The 18478-nt window shown below is 43.7% G+C and overlaps 1 protein-coding gene across 3 annotated transcripts in view; it reads left to right on the forward strand.

The window, feature by feature from the left end:
• LOC147900226 (sodium/hydrogen exchanger 1-like) overlaps nucleotides 1-18478 on the forward strand; it is a 73711-nt gene that overhangs the window by 15846 nt on the left and 39387 nt on the right. For all 3 annotated transcript variants that reach the window (XM_087377560.1, XM_087377559.1, XM_087377561.1), the window contains 5 exons: nucleotides 10632-10729; nucleotides 10820-10876; nucleotides 10978-11024; nucleotides 11115-11309; nucleotides 11813-11859. In XM_087377560.1, coding sequence (XP_087233686.1) covers nucleotides 10632-10729; nucleotides 10820-10876; nucleotides 10978-11024; nucleotides 11115-11309; nucleotides 11813-11859 — 444 coding nt within the window. The remainder of the gene's footprint in view (nucleotides 1-10631; nucleotides 10730-10819; nucleotides 10877-10977; nucleotides 11025-11114; nucleotides 11310-11812; nucleotides 11860-18478) is intronic.

Genomic DNA, 18478 nt, shown 5'->3' on the forward strand with positions numbered 1-18478 from the left:
TCACGCAGCGTGGCGGAGCTTGGAATTGCGCAGGCAGCACGGGCTGCAGTGGGGCAGTGAGGGTGCATCGCGGGCCAGCGTGACAACAGAGGCGGCGCGCAGGTGTACGGACGTACGTCGTCCGTACATCCGTACGGACAGCAGTCGCAGATCTGCGGGCAGCAACGGCAGCGCAGCGCGAGCAAGGGCGGAGGCGAGCGGGGCAGCGCGAGCACGGGCGGCGGCGAGCGGGGCAGCACGAGCAGCGCAGCTGCTCACGTAGCTAAAGCTACAGTAGCAGCTAGCTGCTGCTAGCTGTGCAGGGGCAGCCAGTGCATGCATCGCACAGCACCAGGCTGCGCAGAGCCAGAGCGCGCAGCGCGCGCCCAGGTACGGCCATTCGTACCTGCTGTACGGACGCCGTACAGGAGCCGTACCGTACGGACGTACATTGCGCAGGTACAGGACGTGCATCAAGGAAGAACTTTCGAAAAAAAAATTCTCTTCTGGGATTCCGTACCCTGCACATGTGCGCAGGTACAGGAAGTACAGCAGGCACAGAATTTTTTTTTTTTGGAAGAAAAAGAAGAAGAAAGAGCTCTCTGCTCTTCATTCAGGATCATCTTTCAGTTCTCAAAACTGTGTTTTCTTGAAAGTACAGCAAGTACCTTCATTTACCTCGTGCTTGAGGTGAAGAGAACCACAGTGTGTGGTTGATTGCACAGTTATCTGTTTTCGTGAAGGAAATGCCTTGATTTTGCAGAGGACTTTTATGCTTTTACTGGGCTTGAATCTCAGTTTCCGGGTGAGCAGATCACAGGGCTTTTGCCTGGCAGTTGATGCTTTGTATGCCTTGAGGTAGTGTGGTGCCAGAGAGCACACATTTGCCTCGATTTCCGCAGTGTGGAGGTGACATTTTCATGCAGGTCACATTTCTCTTGTGCAACACTCAGAGAACTTCAGTTGAGCCACGCTTGGCCAGGGCGCATCGAGTTTACTCAGTCCCTAACTGTCCATCGTTGACAGTGCTCAAAAGGTTCCTCATTGAGTGTTTGTACGTTGGGATCTGTGTATGTCTTTTCTACACAGGGCAGTATTTGCATTACACTGTTGGTTGATTTTGTCAGATAGATTTTCACATTGCATGCTACCTCAGTGTTGAGGTGTTCTTCACTTGGTTCAGGTGTCAGATCAAGGGGCTTTTGCCCAGATTTTGTTTGAGAGCACTTGGGTTACCGACAGAGATCTTCAGATGCATTTTATCCCCTTGGCAGAAGGGTGATTGCTTGGGATTTATCCCATTTTCTGTTGCAGGTTTTGTGACAGGCTGAAGTGTCAGATTTTTTTTTTTTTTTTTGGTGTATGCCAAGTGGTTTATGCATATTAAATCAGTGCAATACCTCATCTGAGGTGGGAGAAGTGATCAGGACAGCAGTGTTTGTGCTTTGTCAGCTGTTTATGCACTGTTAAAGCACTTGTGGAGCAGCTGCAGCATTCTGAAATTACTGTTTTTATGCCTATTTGAGCACGGTACAGTGTTTCAGAAGGTACAGTAACTGGGGGGAATTTTCTGTTTTGCTGCAGATTTTTTGACAGTAAAAAACAGCACTATTGTGAGTGCTCCTGGCTCTTGATAGAGCAGGTTTTTTCTGAGAAATCAGAATTTTATTCAGTCTTTCTTGACTTACAGGGAGTCAGGTACTTTCCTTATCTGATATGGCATCAGGGGGAAGTGAATCATCAATTCTGAACATAAAGAAGTTGGAAGGGGCACACAATTATGCATTATGGGCAGAACAGTGTTTGAATGTACTTCTGTTAAAGAAGATTTCTAAGCCCATAAGGGTGAAGGGTGTCAAGCCATCTGACATGACAAATGATGACTGGGAAGAGCTTGATTTGTCCGCAAGGGCAGCTATCATGCTCACTATTTCTGATACTCTTGTGTTCAATGTTCAAGCTGAAAAGACCTCTTATGGCCTATGGCAGAGGCTAGAAGAGTTATATGCCCAAAAGAGCTCAGCCAGTAAGGTTTATTGGTTGAAGAAGCTGGTTGATCTTCGCATGAAGGAAGGTACAGCTATGACCTCACACTTGAGTGAGTTCAATGCCATCTTTACACAGCTTATTGCACAGGGATTGAACCTTGATGAGGAGTTCAAGGCTACTTTCTTGCTGTGTACCCTCCCTGAGAGTTAAGACACTTTCAAGACCACCCTGTCAAATTCGAATGTCACTCTTATGTATGCTGATGTAGAGAGCTCTCTTCTTATGGAGGAGATGAGCAGGAAGAATAATGCGAGCAGCAAGTCTTCAAATGCCTTGCAGGTACAGGATAGAGGCAGGACTCAGCAGAAGGGGAGATCTGCTAGTAAGTCCAAATCCCGCAGTCAGTCCCGTGGCAAAAAGGATATTGAATGCTTTTATTGTGGCAAGAAGGGACATGTGAAGTCTAAGTGCTTCAAGTTCATACAGGGATCAGAAAGCCAAGAAGGCTGAAACAAAGGATGCAGGCAATGGAAGCAAAGGCAAAGGCAAGGCCAAGGCAGATGACTTGGATGCAGTGAATGTTGCAGCAGAGGACAGTGACAGTGACATACATGATGTTTTATGCTCTTCTGCTGTAATAGCACATGCTTTGGTTATTGATGGCCATGACATGCACACCTGGCTCTTGGACTCAGGTGCTTCTTTTCATGTTACTCCTCATAGGGAGTGGTTTACTTCCTACACAGGTACTTATGGAGTTGTTCATCTTGGGAACAACTATGCATGTCAGATTGCAGGGATTGGCAGTATACAGATAGTATTCCCTGATGGACGCATATTTATGCTTGATGGTGTTCGCCATGTGCCGCAAATCAAGAAAAATCTGATTAGCACTGGCTTATTGGATGACAGTGGTTACCACACCACATTTGGGGATTCCAAATGGGTGATTACTGATGGCCAGGCTGTAGTGGCTGAGGGTTTTAAGAGTGATACCTTGTACCCTCTTTATGTTTCCAGTGTGGGTAATCATGTTGTTGCCATAACCGAGCTGCCAAAGGTTTCATTGTGGCATAGCCGGTTGGGACACATGTCTGTTAAAGGAATGCAAGAACTGTCACATTTGGGTTATCTGCCGTCTCTTTCTTTTTCAGATTTGCCTACTTGTGATCATTGCATATTTGGCAAGCATTCTGTGACTCCTCATAAGAGGAGAACTCCCCAGAATAGAGCACCGCTTGATCTAGTGCACACTGATTTGTGTGAGATGCCACAGTTATCACTAGGGGGTGCAAAATATTTTATTACTTTCATTGATGATGCCACACGCAAAGTGTGGGTCTATTTCTTGAAACATAAGGGTGATGCCTTAGATGCTTTCAAGAAGTTTGTCGCTCAGGTTGAGAATCGGACAGGTCGTAGGCTGAAATGCCTCAGATCCGATAATGGGGGTGAGTATCTGTCACATGCCTTTGTGCAGTTTTGCGAAGCTAAGGGCATCAAACAGGAACTCACAGCCCCTCATAATGCATCTCAAAATGGTGCAAGTGAGCGGATGAATCGAACTATTCAGGAGAAGGTTCGATGTATGTTGTCTTATGCTGCATTACCCCATGGCTTTTGGGCAGAAGCCGTGCAAACAGCAGTTCACATTATTAACAGGTCGCCAAACAAGGCTTTGGAGTTGAAAGTGCCAGAGGAGGTGTGGTCTGGCAAGCCACCTTCATATAAGCACTTACGTGTATTTGGCTGCGAGTGCTTTGCTCATGTACGCAAAGAACTGCGCACCAAACTGGATCCAAAGTCTATCAGATGCATCTTTATGGGTTATGGTGACGAAGGTGAAATGGGGTACAGGTTATGGGATCCTGTTAAACGGAAGATTATACACAGCAATGATGTCATCTTTAAAGAGGATAGTGTACACAAGGAACCCGTGCAACCTGTGGAATACAGGAGGGTTATTTATGATGATGTTGGACAGCAAAGAATGCCCATTTATATGCAGCAGCAGGCTGCTGCAGATAACCCTGTTCAAGAGGGTATACAGGCTGAAAATCAGCCAGATAATTTTGCCAATGATGCACCACTGGATATGCCAGCAGATGGGGCTGTAGAACAGCCAGATATGGTGGCACAGCCACCCGTCATGCATGACGAACAGGCTGGACAGCAGCGTAATCCGGAACATTTTGTTAGGAGGAGCACCCGTGTACAACGGCCTCCTGCCAGGTTTGTTCCAGGAGCCAATAATGTGGCTGATTATATCATGCTGACAGATTGTGGTGAGCCTTCCAGCTTCAAGGAAGCTATGGGAAGAACAGAGAAAAAGAAGTGGGAGAAAGCCATGCAGTCAGAAATGGACTCCCTACTTCAAAATGATACATGGGACTTGGTGCAGCTACCTGCAGGCAGAAAGGTTTTGCCATGCAAGTGGGTTTACAAAGTCAAAGTGGATTCAAATGCCTTACCGAGGTATAAGGCCAGATTGGTTGCCAAGGGATTTAAGCAGGAGAAGGGCATTGACTTTGATGAGATCTTTTCCCCTGTAGTCAAGATGACTACTTTGAGAGCAGTGTTAGCTCTTGTTGCTCATGACGACATGGATTTATGTCAGATGGATGTGAAGACAGTCTTTCTTCACGGAGATCTCCATGATGAGATCTATATGAGTCAGCTAGAGGGATATGCTGTTAAAGGGAAAGAGCAGCTTGTGTGTAAGCTCAAGAGGAGCTTGTATGGACTCAAGCAGGCGCCAAGAGAATGGTACAAGAAGTTTGATGCCTTCATGCAGTCCCAAGGGTATCATAGGTGTGAGACCGATCATTGCTTGTACACCAAACGGGCAAAGGATGGCAGTTTGATGCTACTCATTCTATATGTGGATGACATGCTTATTGCCAGTAAATCTCAGCATGAGATTAGTGCTTTGAAGAAACAACTGCATAAGTCTTTTGACATGAAAGACTTGGGTGATGCAAATCATATTCTTGGCATGCGGATTACTCGTGACAGGTCCAAGGGACTTTTGTTTCTGTCACAGAAGGAGTACATTGACAAAGTACTGCAGCGGTTTAAAATGGAGGGGGGGAAGTCTATTAGTACCCCGTTGCCTCTACATTTAAAACTCAGCAGTAAGGACAGCCCCAGATCAGATGATGATAAGGCTGAGATGGCCAAGGTTCCGTATGCATCTGCAGTTGGTTCTTTGATGTATGCCATGGTTGCCACTCGTCCGGATATTGCTTTTGCGGTGGGAGTCATCAGCAGGTATATGGCAAATCCAGGCAAGCGGCACTGGGAAGCAGTGAAAGGTGTCTTGAGGTATCTCAAGGGTACCAAAGACTTGTGCATATGCTATGGTAGGCAGGATGCATTGGTGCATGGTTTTACAAATTCAGACTATGCAGGGAATGCAGATAACCGGAAGTCTACTACCGGTTATATTTTCACATTTGCAGGAGGTGCTATATCATGGGTATCTCGGTTGCAGAAATGTGTTGCACTGTCAACTACTGAAGCTGAATATGTTGCAGCCACTGAGGCTTGCAAGGAAGCAATATGGCTTACTCGGCTGGTGGGAGACTTGGGCATTACAGGAGATATGCCAGTTTTGCATTGTGATAGTCAGAGTGCTATCATGTTGGCAAAGAATCCGGTCTTTCATCAGAAGACCAAGCACATAGATGTGAAATATCATTTCATCAGGGAGGTACTGGAAGACAAGCGACTTGAGCTTGTGAAGGTGCATACTGATGATAATCCTACAGATTTGCTCACTAAGAGCTTGCCTACAGAGCGGTTTGCACATTGCCGCCACATCATGGGATTAGGATAAGACCATTCTTATTTTATGGTCTTGTATACAGTACTTACTGCTGTAATTTTTATTCTTTTCTCCCCTTTAGGCACATTGGCCTTTAGGTGGGAGGTTGTTGGGGTAAAGGCACATTGCCACCCCTTTATTAAAGATAGGACATCTATGACTGTCTTAAGACAGTCATAGGGTAAAACCTAATCCTAATAAAACTAATGAGTTTGTGGTGTGGCTCATCACTTCACACCCGCACATTTGAGTCTCTCACTCTCTCACTCTCTCCCCCTTTGCTCTTCTCCCTGTTTCTTTCCCTCTCAATCTGCCATGCTGATCCAATATAGAGTCATTCCACATAACTAGATGCCTGTCTATTTCTTCGCAAGAGGAGGGTGGAACTCTCCGTAGAGTGTCTCTGAAGCTGTCCCAAAATGGAAGCCATGAGAGGGGAAGAGGGAGATCCAAGATGGGCTGAAGTAAAAATCCATCTCGAGATGTCCATCCAATCTCCCCCATGAGATGGTGTACAAGACTAAATGCTGTGTAAGAAAAAATCTTTCCAAGGCTTCTGCCCAGGCATTGATCTTCTCACCACAAACTTGCAGAGCAAGGCCATACACTGCAAGTTCGCGGATCAATAATATTGAGACCTCCTTTCCCCGTGGGAAGAATGAGGGTCTCCCAAGTAGCCTGGCTACACATCTGAGGTTCCATGTAACCCACTCCCTAGGAAGTTTCTAATAGGTCTCATGACCTTAGAGATACAACCACTAGATCTGCACCAACATGAGCAAATGAACCAGGCAGTAGCCAATAATACCTGGTTCACAACCACTACTCTGGATGCAAGGTCAAGTCTGACAGAACTCCAAAAAATGTGTTTCCTCCTGATGCTCTCCACACGGGAGCAGACTGCTGTGCTGGAGAGATGCCCACTCCAACCTGGTATCCTAGGTACCTGATGGAAACACCCCTCTGAATCCAAGTAAATCCTATGTCAATCCCCCAGTCTAGAGTGTCCTCATCACTAATCCAAAAGCCATTGGATTTGTTCCAATTAATATGATCCCTTCCTACAGTGCAAAACAAATCCAAGGTTGTCCTGAACGAGGTGAGTGTCTGTGGTGTGGCATCCAGCCGTGTCATCTGCCAACTCACTATCCAATAGCTCATCCTCCTGCCCCAATGGAAGACTCAGCCCTATAATATCAGCTTGAGTTGTAAGGTAATAGCTCATAGCGTCGGCCACAAATAAAAAGAAAAGGGGGCTAAACGGCATCCCCGACGGACCGATCTGGTAATCTGAAACCTGTGCATCAAGTGAGACTATCATATCTCCAGAGCCCATCTCCAGAGCCCAATCATCCACATAAAATATGTTAATCCGTGCATGGATAGGCATCTGCAACCTCCTGTTCGACCAAGAAAATGGGAGTGACTGTGGTTGACTGTGGAAAGCATCATCATGCCAAGCATCTTTGCCACTATACTGAAAATGGACGGCATCCCAGGCTTCTCTCTCTAGGGAGTGGATACCACCTTCCCTACCTTCTCTTTTGTTTGTGGGCATTTCAACCATGTTGAAATCACCCCCAATGATCCAAGACTCTACAATGCAAGACCAAGAAAGCAGCTCCTTTCATAAAAGGACATGGTCCCCTCTTGAATGGGGGGCATAGAGGTTTAAGAAACCAACCTTACGCTCACCAATCAAAAGAATGATCCATTGAGCTCTAGAGGGAACTATGATCCCATGTCCAATCACCAAGGAGAGCATCAAAGAAGAAACAGAAATGCAAGTACCTCCCTTGGTGTCCAAGGCGGCTGACCAAAAAGTATGGTCTGAGAGAAGCTTACCCGACTTGGCACAATCCCTGACATGTAGTTTGTGTTCTTGAATCATAAGAATATCAATGGAGCCCCCAGTAACACCTGGATGAACTTGGTTACGAATCAACTACCTACGGCGGCAGTGAAGTAGACCTCCGAGGCCATGAACATTCCAACTGACAATCCTCATCAGCGAGAGGAAGAGGCCGGATGCAAAACCTTACCCGACCTGGTAGCGGAGACATCCCTCTCCTGGAAAAAATTCCTCCTAGGGAAGTCAACTGGGGAAAGCACTCCCACACCTGCAGAAGGGGAATCTCTATCCATGGTGATCTAAACAGCCTGCTCCCCAAAGGTAGAGGGTACAAAATCCTCTAACTCAAACTCTGCCATGTCTGCCAGGACTGCAAAAGAATTCCTGAGTGATGCATCTGGCACAGGTGTGCGGAGGATCCCTACGGAAGGTGGAGCCTCTGTCAAGAGGAGCAAAAGAGAAAGGGGGGCGCTGATGAAGCTCGGTCTGGCGCTGATGAAGCTCGGCCATATAAGTAGCATTAGCATGGAGTATGGCACGGGTTTCGGCAACAAATTGCTGCATAGATGGAAGCTCCTTCACAGAGGGGACAAGAGCAACCTCATCAGCACTAGGAACTAGGACAGGTGAAACCGGCCTTCAATAAATCAGAGGGCAATAAAACTACAATTCAGCAAAAGTATTACCAGCAGATTGGGAGCTAGAGTGCCCCTGCACCAAGAAAAAGACAGAGATTGGCCCCAAATCTTGGCGCCCCTTTCGGTATTTCTTTAATTAAGTGAGAGACCCAGAATTCCAGGCTACAAAAAGATACATTCCTTCTTACAACTGGGGCATTCCACATCCCATTGGGCATCCATATACCCTGCTTAGCCTTTACTATTCACACTGCTCTCACCACTCCTGGCAATAGGCCTCCATCCCTAGTCCAAGAAGCTTGCACACAGCCCAAAACTGTCACTAGTAACCACACTTGGCCACACAGCTCCCCATAGTTGTCACCAGTTCTCAATTATTCATCCATCTTCTCAAAGCAAAGAAAGAAAGCATACCATAGCTTTCTCCACTGTCCAGGACTGCCATGACCAATAGTCTCTCACCCTATGGGTCGCACATATCTTGATACAATAACTTGTTTCCCAAAAGAGATCTAGCATCACAATATAGCAAACACAATGGCAGTCACACTTGTACCATCCCTCTCGGGGTTCCAGGGATACTTTCCATTCCAAGCATGTATTTTCCGACCCCTACCTACTCAGCAACGAGGCTGTACCAAAGATGTGCCGTTTGCCTAGCAATCAGTGCCTGCATGTGACCCATCTCCTAGAGAACCCAAAAACATATTCTGGCACGAAACATGTTACTTGCCAAAGCCAGCAAATAGGATACACAATGAATTCGAGCCCGCTCACATTCAATGCTCTTCCCACACTCAATAGGCATCAATATTACGAACACATTAGCCTTGCGGGGCTCTGCTCTCACACCCATGTGACCATAGTCATCCATTCACAGTGCAAACACCTGCATTTAACCTGAGAGTGATTACTAGCAGCCCAAACAAGGCCACACGCTCCCCAAGTGTCGAGTGACTCACTGGAATACCCAAACAATGGGTGAAAGCATAATTGAACTGCCCACGGTGCTTAGAAGCACGAACAACCTCTGCAAGCATTCATTATGATCATCTTGCCAAGCAAGTCTCTTCAAAAAAACCAGCCCAATGCTCACGAACAAACACAAGAGAGCATGTGTGAACCCTCTACCAGCTCGGAGTTCATCCGAAGCTCTTCCACGAGCCAATTCACAACTTCCTGGTAGTTTGTATGTTCACATGGCCACATAGTTAGCTACACCAAGCACCCTTGACCCAAATGCTTGTACACGTAGCCCAAAGTCTCTGCAAATAGCTTACGTTAGGTGAGTAATAGGCCAACACCAGCTCCTTCACAAGCCCATGTAAATTGTACGGCAGATTTATGCATAAGTATTAGCTTTGACACGAGAACCATGGGAGAACCTTCAGCTGCAGCCAGAAGCACCGTGTGCCACCTTTGGAAGTCCGTACAAAAATCCGTGCACGGCCTTCATCTCTTGCAGGGAATGAACGAATCGTACGGCAGTCCGTACGACCAGCTGTACGATTCCATACCAATATCGACCGAAAGCTCTGTACGGTTGCACACATCTATTAATTACACTCCGTACCGTCATACCGTCACCGATTGCTCCCGCCTGGCCGCACGCATCCTCCCATGAGATCCCGTTTGTGACCCTTAACGTGATCATCCGTCGACTTTTGTCCATTATGGAGGCTTCCAAGGTTTTCCTTGACAAAATGGTTTTGCATGGGCTTGCCACGTGGCAGCCCATGCCTTGGGATGCCCCCAAGGGCCTTCATTTGCCCCTAGGCCCCCCTCTAGTGGGGCCTTTTTAAAAGCCCACCAATGACCAACTTAAAAATCCTAAGGTTCTTTGGGCCCCTCTTGACCCTAGACCTTTCATTTGCCCCCAAGGCACAAATGCTAAGGTTCTAGCACATCGAGCAACCCATGACCTAGCTCTTTGTTTTCCCAAGGTCCTACCCACATGCAGGTCAACATGTATGCACTAGAAATCACGCCCTCGTGACAATAGGAATATCTCCTACCTGTAAGGAAGGGTCCGTGGTGCCATCAGTAGCCTCTTGATGTGGAACTGGCTCAGGAACTCTAACTGGCACCCAACAGGGGACGACTAGAATAGGATGTGCCAATGGTCCTGGCCGTGTTAGCGCGAGAAGTGGTAGGATGTGCAGTAGATCGTGAAGTAGGTCCAGCCGAGGTGGTGCTGCGAGGTGCTACACCTAGGAGGGAGGGTTATTTAATTCATCTTCTGATGCTTTTGTTTCAGGCATTACGGCATATATTTTTCAATGCATACATAGAGAACAAAATTACACAATATACTTACCAACTCCTTTTTGTATGATCATGCATTTAGATTCCAGGTCAAGAAGAAACAGTTCTTCCAGAATTTTGTTGCCATAATGCTCTTTGGAGTGATCGGTGTTTTTATCTCATTCACTATTATTACTGTAGGTGAGTACCATATCTTAAAGTGGGTTTTACTGGCAGAATTGATTTGTATTTGATGCAATTAATCTAATTTTTCCAAAATCTCTGGTGCAGGTTGCAATTTTATATTTCCAGCTGTGGATCTTCCATTATCATCCACAGACTATATGGGTAAGCCTTTCGGGGTCCTATGCTTGTTTTTATTATATTCCTGTTCCTCTAATGGAAGTTTTTAGACAAGCTTAAGTGAGTGTAAACTGTCCATCTGACAGCTCTTGGAGTTATATTTTCTGCTACAGACTCCGTCTGCACATTGCAAGTAAGTTTGTTCATCAAGGAAATTTTCACTCTAGTTGAACTTTTGCTATAATCCAAGTCTAAATCTTGTACGGTCTGGATTTTACTGCAGGTTTTGAATCAAGATGAGACCCCTCTTCTTTACAGCTTGGTATTTGGAGAAGGTGTCATGAATGATGCTTCCTCTATTGTGCTATTCAATGCTGTTCAGGATCTTGATTTTTCGGAGATAAGTGCAACGACGATACTTTCATTAGTGGGAAAGTTCTTATTCCTTTTCTCCACAAGTACAGTTCTTGGGATAAGTGTAAGTTAGAACTGCACTTTCTTTTTTTCGTGCTTACTGCTACTCCATATCCCGCTTCAGAAATTGTTACCAGATGTTTTCTCCTCCTATTTTTTGAATGGAACGTATGGCACTTTTAATTTGAAAAGATTCAACATTCAAAAGGAGGAAGCTGGAGAGGATTCTACTGGAATCAGAAATTGATGAAATTAGACTGAAACTTGGAAAACTAGAGAGGCTTTTAGATTAGTGTCTTATTTTGACAAAGTAATAGAAGCTCCCTACATGATATGATAATGAGGTGAATTCCAATGGACTAAGATGGAATTTGTGGGTACCAGTTTCCGTTTGATATATTTAGTTTCTTACAAGCTGATCAAATTACTAGTAATGGCTGCATATCAATGCGAGAGTATCATTTAGCATGATCAAGTTCTCTTCTTGTTGTTTAGATGGTGTAAAAGAAAAGCCTTTCTTGCTGCTAATTTGTTATAATGTACATTTAATTTCTTTTGTTTTGGCAGGTAGGTTTGCTTAGTGCCTTCATCATCAAAAAGCTGTATGTTGGCAGGTATTACTTTTTTAAAGAATGGATGCTTGATCAGGGTGGATGCTTCGTCGTCTTGTTGCTCAATTGGTTGTGTGGGGATCGTGTTAGTCTTTTGGTTTTTGAATGGGAAGGAACGATCACATTCTAATCAAGAAAATAGCATGCCATGATTTGAAAGAAATTAGAAAGCACTCCCATCTATTTCACTTATTGACCTAATTGGGACACATGATCCCTTTACCTCTTGGATGGAAAACAACTTACCCTCAAAATTTCGTTGGTAATCCGAGGCATTTTAAAGAAGAGGATCAATGCCTGCAGATAGTAGTGCAATATTCATGCATGTAGTATTCAGGCAGTTTGGCCTAAACAAATCGTTTGCATATCATACAAGATGTATGCTATCACTTGTTTCTTTTTTGCAATAAAAGATGGTTTCCAGCATGAATTTGGCAACGGTCATGTCATGAGTCTTTTGGATTCCATGCTCAGACTATATTACAATTGTTTAAAAGCGGGTGCCTAGGGTCTTTATTATACGGACTACAAATTTTACCCTTGAGATAGTTATCCATCTAGTATGGTATATTTTTTCTATTTCTACTTCTGTTCTTGGTGCAATATACTAGATAACCATCTACTATGGTATACTTTTTCTACTTCTTTCCCTGCATTGCACCAACTACAGGTGCTTAACCAACCATAGGTGGAAAGTATTACTACTTTTACCAACTTCTGGTACTTGTTTTGTCAACACGATGTCCACACCAACCATTAGTGTTGAAAATATAGGACGATTACCATCAAGGGATGTAACGTCCACATGGTCCCTTCATCGACAACTTTGAAATTTTTGAGTAAAGGTGATCATGTTGCATTTACCCTTGAAGGAATCAATCTTCATATCTTGGGAAAAGTTCCCCAAGTGAAAATCTTCCATCTAGATATCCTATAAGGAAAGTAGAGTAATCATTTCATCTGCTGATTTTTTATCTTCAATAAACTTATAGTTGTAAAACTTCATCTTTTGTGCGCATTACAAGCTAAAGGCTAACCGTAAATAATTATAGACGATGCTTTACTTGTAGATGAATGAACTGTATGATTGTAGGCAAATTCTACCATGGGTAAGTACCCAAAGATGTGGGTGATCATATGCATAGCTCCTCAATAGCTCCAATAATACTTTGCTTGCTACCTCACTTTGGCCATCTAATTGGGAATGAAAGAAAGAATTATCAAATAATACTTGTCAAAAATTGCTAGCGAACTTACTATCATGATCTGAAACAATTGACTTGGGAACTCCCAAGGTGCCTCTAGAACCGGAAATGGCTACAATAAACCTTGTGGTTTTGACCTGTTTAACTTTTCCTTTTGACATATCAGACAAGATGTAACATAACAAAAGACATCTTTTTGAAGCCAAGGCCAATAAAAATGATGCTCCAATTGTGCCAAGGTGGGAGACAAAATCGTATGTCGATTGCATGGTGTATTATGGCTTTCATCAATGATCTTCTACCTTAAATTTTTGAAAACACAAACGTGGTTTTGATTCCAAAGATCCCATCACGTAAATAATAATCTTTGTGCCCATTGCCGACAATCTGTCAAAATCTGTGAAAAACTAAGGATCATCCTTATATGCAACCTTCAGAATAGCTAGCCCCACATGATGAGCTACTGTAATTGCATTAATTTCTTTAACTAGCATATGCTGAATTTGATAATTAAATAAGAACTGCTCTAGCTTCATGCACGTGCTGAAGATCAGGCCATTAAAGGAAAACTTTCAACGTATCTGGATCCATCTTAATCTCTCCCTCCGACCAAGAAAATATATCTCAGATAAGAAGGTACTCTTCTTGGCAATAATAAATAATTGATTCTTCTTTAGAAGGTGAAATACCACTTTTAAGTGCTTTGTATGCTCCTTCAGCTTTCTTGCTTAAGATAAATATCATCGAGGAATGTTCCCACAAAAGATTGATGCTTTTGAAAGATTCACAGACCCATCTCAAAGTGTGATCACGGAGTTCTTCAAGCCAGAGCACACTAGCCCATGATCACAGATAGTAGCCGAGACAGAGACCTTGAGACGCAGATGCGATACACTCGATAGAGGACGCTACACACTGGACAGAGGACAGATGCACATATCACACTCGTTGACATCTCATCTGTGTTTAGACCTAGGATACAACCGACTGGGCTTACTGTGGTGCTTGCTAGTGTAGAGCCGTTGCCAAGAGATCACGATAGTAGCCGCGGACACACTTCCAGATAGTAGATATCGATCTATCATGGGTTTTTTGCCTGCACAGCCTAGATTTGTCACCAGGCTTGCCTTGACGTTTCATGCCGCGTGTGTGCTGTATTGTATTATATTGACCATGGTGACATTGACTATGTCCTACACAGTTCTCTAGCATGGGTTAGGATGCACGTTTAGTAGCTCCACCCTTTTGTTCCATTGTATCAGGTTTTCTATCAATTTCATTTACCCATCGATCTTTAGTAGACCTTAATAAACTTTCTTTCTTTCTTTCTTTTCAATCAATTAAAGATAGCGGGAGCATTTCTTAATCCAAAAGGAGCAACAAAATATTCATACAAACTTACGAAGTACAAAAAGTTGTCTTATGAATATCCTATGGTAGTAACCGCACTTGATGATAACCACTTTTCAGGTCGATCCAACTGACCATTCATGCTTCCCTTAAGCTGTCAAAAATCTCATCTATGCATGGAATTGAAACCTTGTTCTTGATTTTCATCTTCTTCAAGGATCTATAATCCACACACATTCTCCCAAACACATTCTTTTGTAATATTGGAGAGTAGAACGTTTAGTTGCTAGAATGAATCCATCCTTTTTCCATTAGCTCTTGAACCTGCTTTTGGGTTTTTTCTTGTTGTGACTTGTTCACCCTTTAAGACATCTTTTTCAGTAGTATATATATGTATATATATTTATATTTTCAACACGCACACACACACACACACACACACACACACACATGTGCGTGTGTGCACGTGCGCGTGTGTGTGTGCGCACGCATATAGTGAGATCTTCTGCTGATATCTTTTCAGCTGCCCTTTCAGGGGAAGCTACTCTCTAATATAAAGCATAAAAATCCCCCCCCCTCTTCCCCAAAAAAGAAGTGTGTGTGTATACATAGATACATATACCTTTGTAAGACTAGGATATATCCAATTCGGATTTTTGTTGATCAAATGTTTAACCGTTGGGGCTTCTACACCTACGTAAGATATTTCGATATAGTTGCATGGTTGATCACCACTTGGACAAAAATTCGAAGAATTAGCATGTCTGCTAAGGTGATAGAATATGTAACACTAGAGTATATCCAATTGTACAAAATTTCAGATTTTTGTTGTTCAAATTTTTAGCTGTTGGGGTTTCTGACACGCGTAATATATCTCGTATACTCTAGAAGATGAATTCTCAGCTTGCTACCAGTTGGAACAAGTGAAGAACTCGTCAAGTCACGAAAAGTTCCTGAAGCTCCTTTGAGATCTGAATCTAGAACTATGCCAAGAGAGTCAACTCATCCTCTAAACCACAACTGCTTTTTGTCCTCTGAATTTTCAAAATTGCAGTCTTTTGGTCCTCTCAAATTTCAAAATTGCAGAACATACTGGTTTTTGATTTACTCTGCTAGAGTGTTTTCCCTCATGCCCAGCATGATGTATTTCCACTTTGAGCTTGCTCACGCGGTTTTCTTTCATACTTAATAGAAGTATTTTTCCTGAAAAATAAAATAAAATTGCAGGAACATACTGGTTTTTGTCCCCTCAAATTTCAAAATTGCAGTCCAGATATTTATAAGCTCCATCACGTATATCTAGATGAATCCAGGAACATGCCCCAACTCATCGTCTAGAAACACAACACATAGCGCAGTTTCAATCTCATGATAGTCACTCATAAGGTTGAAACCATATGCATAGCAAGGACTAGCTACTATGACAGCCCGACCAACATCATCAGCACCCAATGATGGGTGTAGACAAAAGTATAAGTGAAACCAGAATTCAATAAATTTAAAGGGCAGTAAAACTAACAAGTAACCAGCCAACACTATTACAATAACAACTCAGCAAATATACAACTAGCAGACTGGGAGCTAGAGTGCCCTTGCTAAGAAACAAAGACACAGATTGGCCCCAAACCTTGGCGTCCCTTTCGGTATTTCTTTAATTAAGTGAGAGGTCCTAACTTCCAGGCTCCATAAGGGATACATTCTTTCTTACATCTGGGGCATTCCACATCCCATTAGGCATTCACATACCTCTAATATTCATTGCTCTCGCTAAACCTGGCAATAAGCATCCATCTTTGTTCTAGATTGATTGCACTCAGCCTAGTAACCACTTGGCCACACAATTCCCAATAGTTGTCACTAGTGCCCAAAAGCTAACTATCTACTCACAGCAGAAAAAGAAAGCTCACACGGGAGCTTTTCCACAGTCTAGGACTGCCATGACCAATAGTCTCTCACCCTATGGGTCGCACATATCCTGATGCATCAACTTGTTTCCCATAAGAGAACCTGGCATCACAATACAACAAACACTATGGCAGTCACACCTGTACCATCCCTCTCGGGGTTCCAGGGATACCCTCCATCCCAAGCATGGATTCCCAACCCTTGCCTACTCAGCAACGAGGCTATACCAATGATGTGTCATCTACTTAGCAACAACCACTACCTGCATTTACACTATTTCTTGGGGAAAACCATACCGTAATCACTACTAGAAGAGTCCTCCATCAAGCATAGCAAAAGAGCATCCATTTCAGTTCCAAAAGTCTTATACTCAACCTAGGATTGTTGCTAGCAACCAATGCGTGGTCACACAATGGACCCAAGTGTTCACTTAACCATTCACCTTCTTAGAACATGGATAAAGCATGGACACATAGCTAGCATCCATTAACAATGCTTTACACTCCAGTAGGCCTCAATAACCCAAGGAATAACCCTGCTGCTCTCTCTCCCAGTGACAATAGGCATTCCTTTTTGTTCAAACGCATGCATAAGACTTAGCAGCCCAAATGGGCTCACACAACTCCCCTTACTACCACAGGTGTCCATAGATTCACTGAAATACCTAAGCAATGGGAAAGAGCGTAATTGGTCCGTTCACAACCTCAAGCATTCACGGTGGACCACCCTGCCAACTAGGCCCTCTCAAACCGGTCACAACCAAAGGAGAAGGAATTCGAAATGTTGCCATGTCAACAAATATCCGTACAGCTAGCCATGGGTAGCTCCCATACAAAGGCTGTGCAAATCGTACAACCTGCTAAGTATTTTTAACTGTACATCACATATGCCCACAAGTGGTACTCAACTAGGTAAATGATATGTTTGCAATTCCGTACAGCCCATCCGTATAGCCAGCAACCCGTGTTGACTTGCTGCATAGCAGTTCTGTACCATTGCACAAGGATCCGTACACCAAAGTACAGCCAGCACTTTGCTCAGTCGTACACCCCCGTGCTCCTCATGCTGCCCTTCCGCACGCCACTAGGTGCAACAACAGATTCCTCCCTTCTCCTGTCGACCAGATGCCTCTTGCCTTACGTGATCTCTTTTCTTCCAAGAGATTCCCAGGCAACCTTGCCAAATGCATCAGGGCATGGGAAAATTCCACGTGGCATTCCCCCTTCATTTGCCCCTTGCCTTCTCTAGTGGGACCTTTTAAAAGCCAAACCAATGGCCAACTTTGGATCCTAAGTTCTTTGACCCCTCTGTGCCTAAACCTCTCATTTACCCCCAAGGCACAATTCCCTAGGGGGGAAACTTGCACATCCACTTCCCATGCTTTGCCCTTTAGTTTTCTAGGGTCCTATATCACGCAAGTACAAACTCATGCCCTCTTGACAATAATCATATTCTCTCACACACACAAACCACACACCCACATATACTTGAGCATCCATCTTCATACCGAGTTTCTGACGGCACTCCGCCGTGACAAAGGCTAGCACTGAAGGAGAAGGCTCCATCACACTTGATACTGCTACTCCCCATGCCCCCTGAATTTCAGCATTTGGTTCAAAATTCTGAAAATAAACTTGGTTTATTTTGCTGATCTATGTCAATCTCAATACTATATCAATATATGGTGTTTGTCAATATGGACCTTGAGGGGTCTCCATTAGGAGCAAGGTCAATATTGACAAACACATGATAAATGTTTTTCAAAGTGTTTGTCAATATGGACCTTGCTCCTAAAGGGGACCCCTTAAGGGCCATATTGACAAACACATTGACAAACATTGCACTGTTTTATCTCTATTTTTTGTGAAAATGGCTTTGTGTAAGAAAATGACTTTCTCTGTCTTCTTTCTACTTGATACAACAACACTAATAGATAAACACGAATACTGAAACACTCCTTTTTACGTGATACCGCAACAATAATAAAAAAATAGTACTTGATGCTACAACACTATTAGATAAACAAGAAAAGTTGTACTTTATATTTCACAAGAAGAATGTCCCGTCCCTCTTTCTTCTGAATTTTAGTCTACCTCTTCTCATGCCAAACTTTCCTCCATTAGTCCTCGTTCCTTCAACTCTATTTGCCAAAGAAATTATTT

The sequence above is a fragment of the Dipteris shenzhenensis genome, chromosome 7 (assembly GCF_047967505.1).
Source record: "Dipteris shenzhenensis isolate YYH24624 ecotype China chromosome 7, Dip_SZ_1.0, whole genome shotgun sequence".
Taxonomy (NCBI): domain Eukaryota; kingdom Viridiplantae; phylum Streptophyta; class Polypodiopsida; order Gleicheniales; family Dipteridaceae; genus Dipteris; species Dipteris shenzhenensis.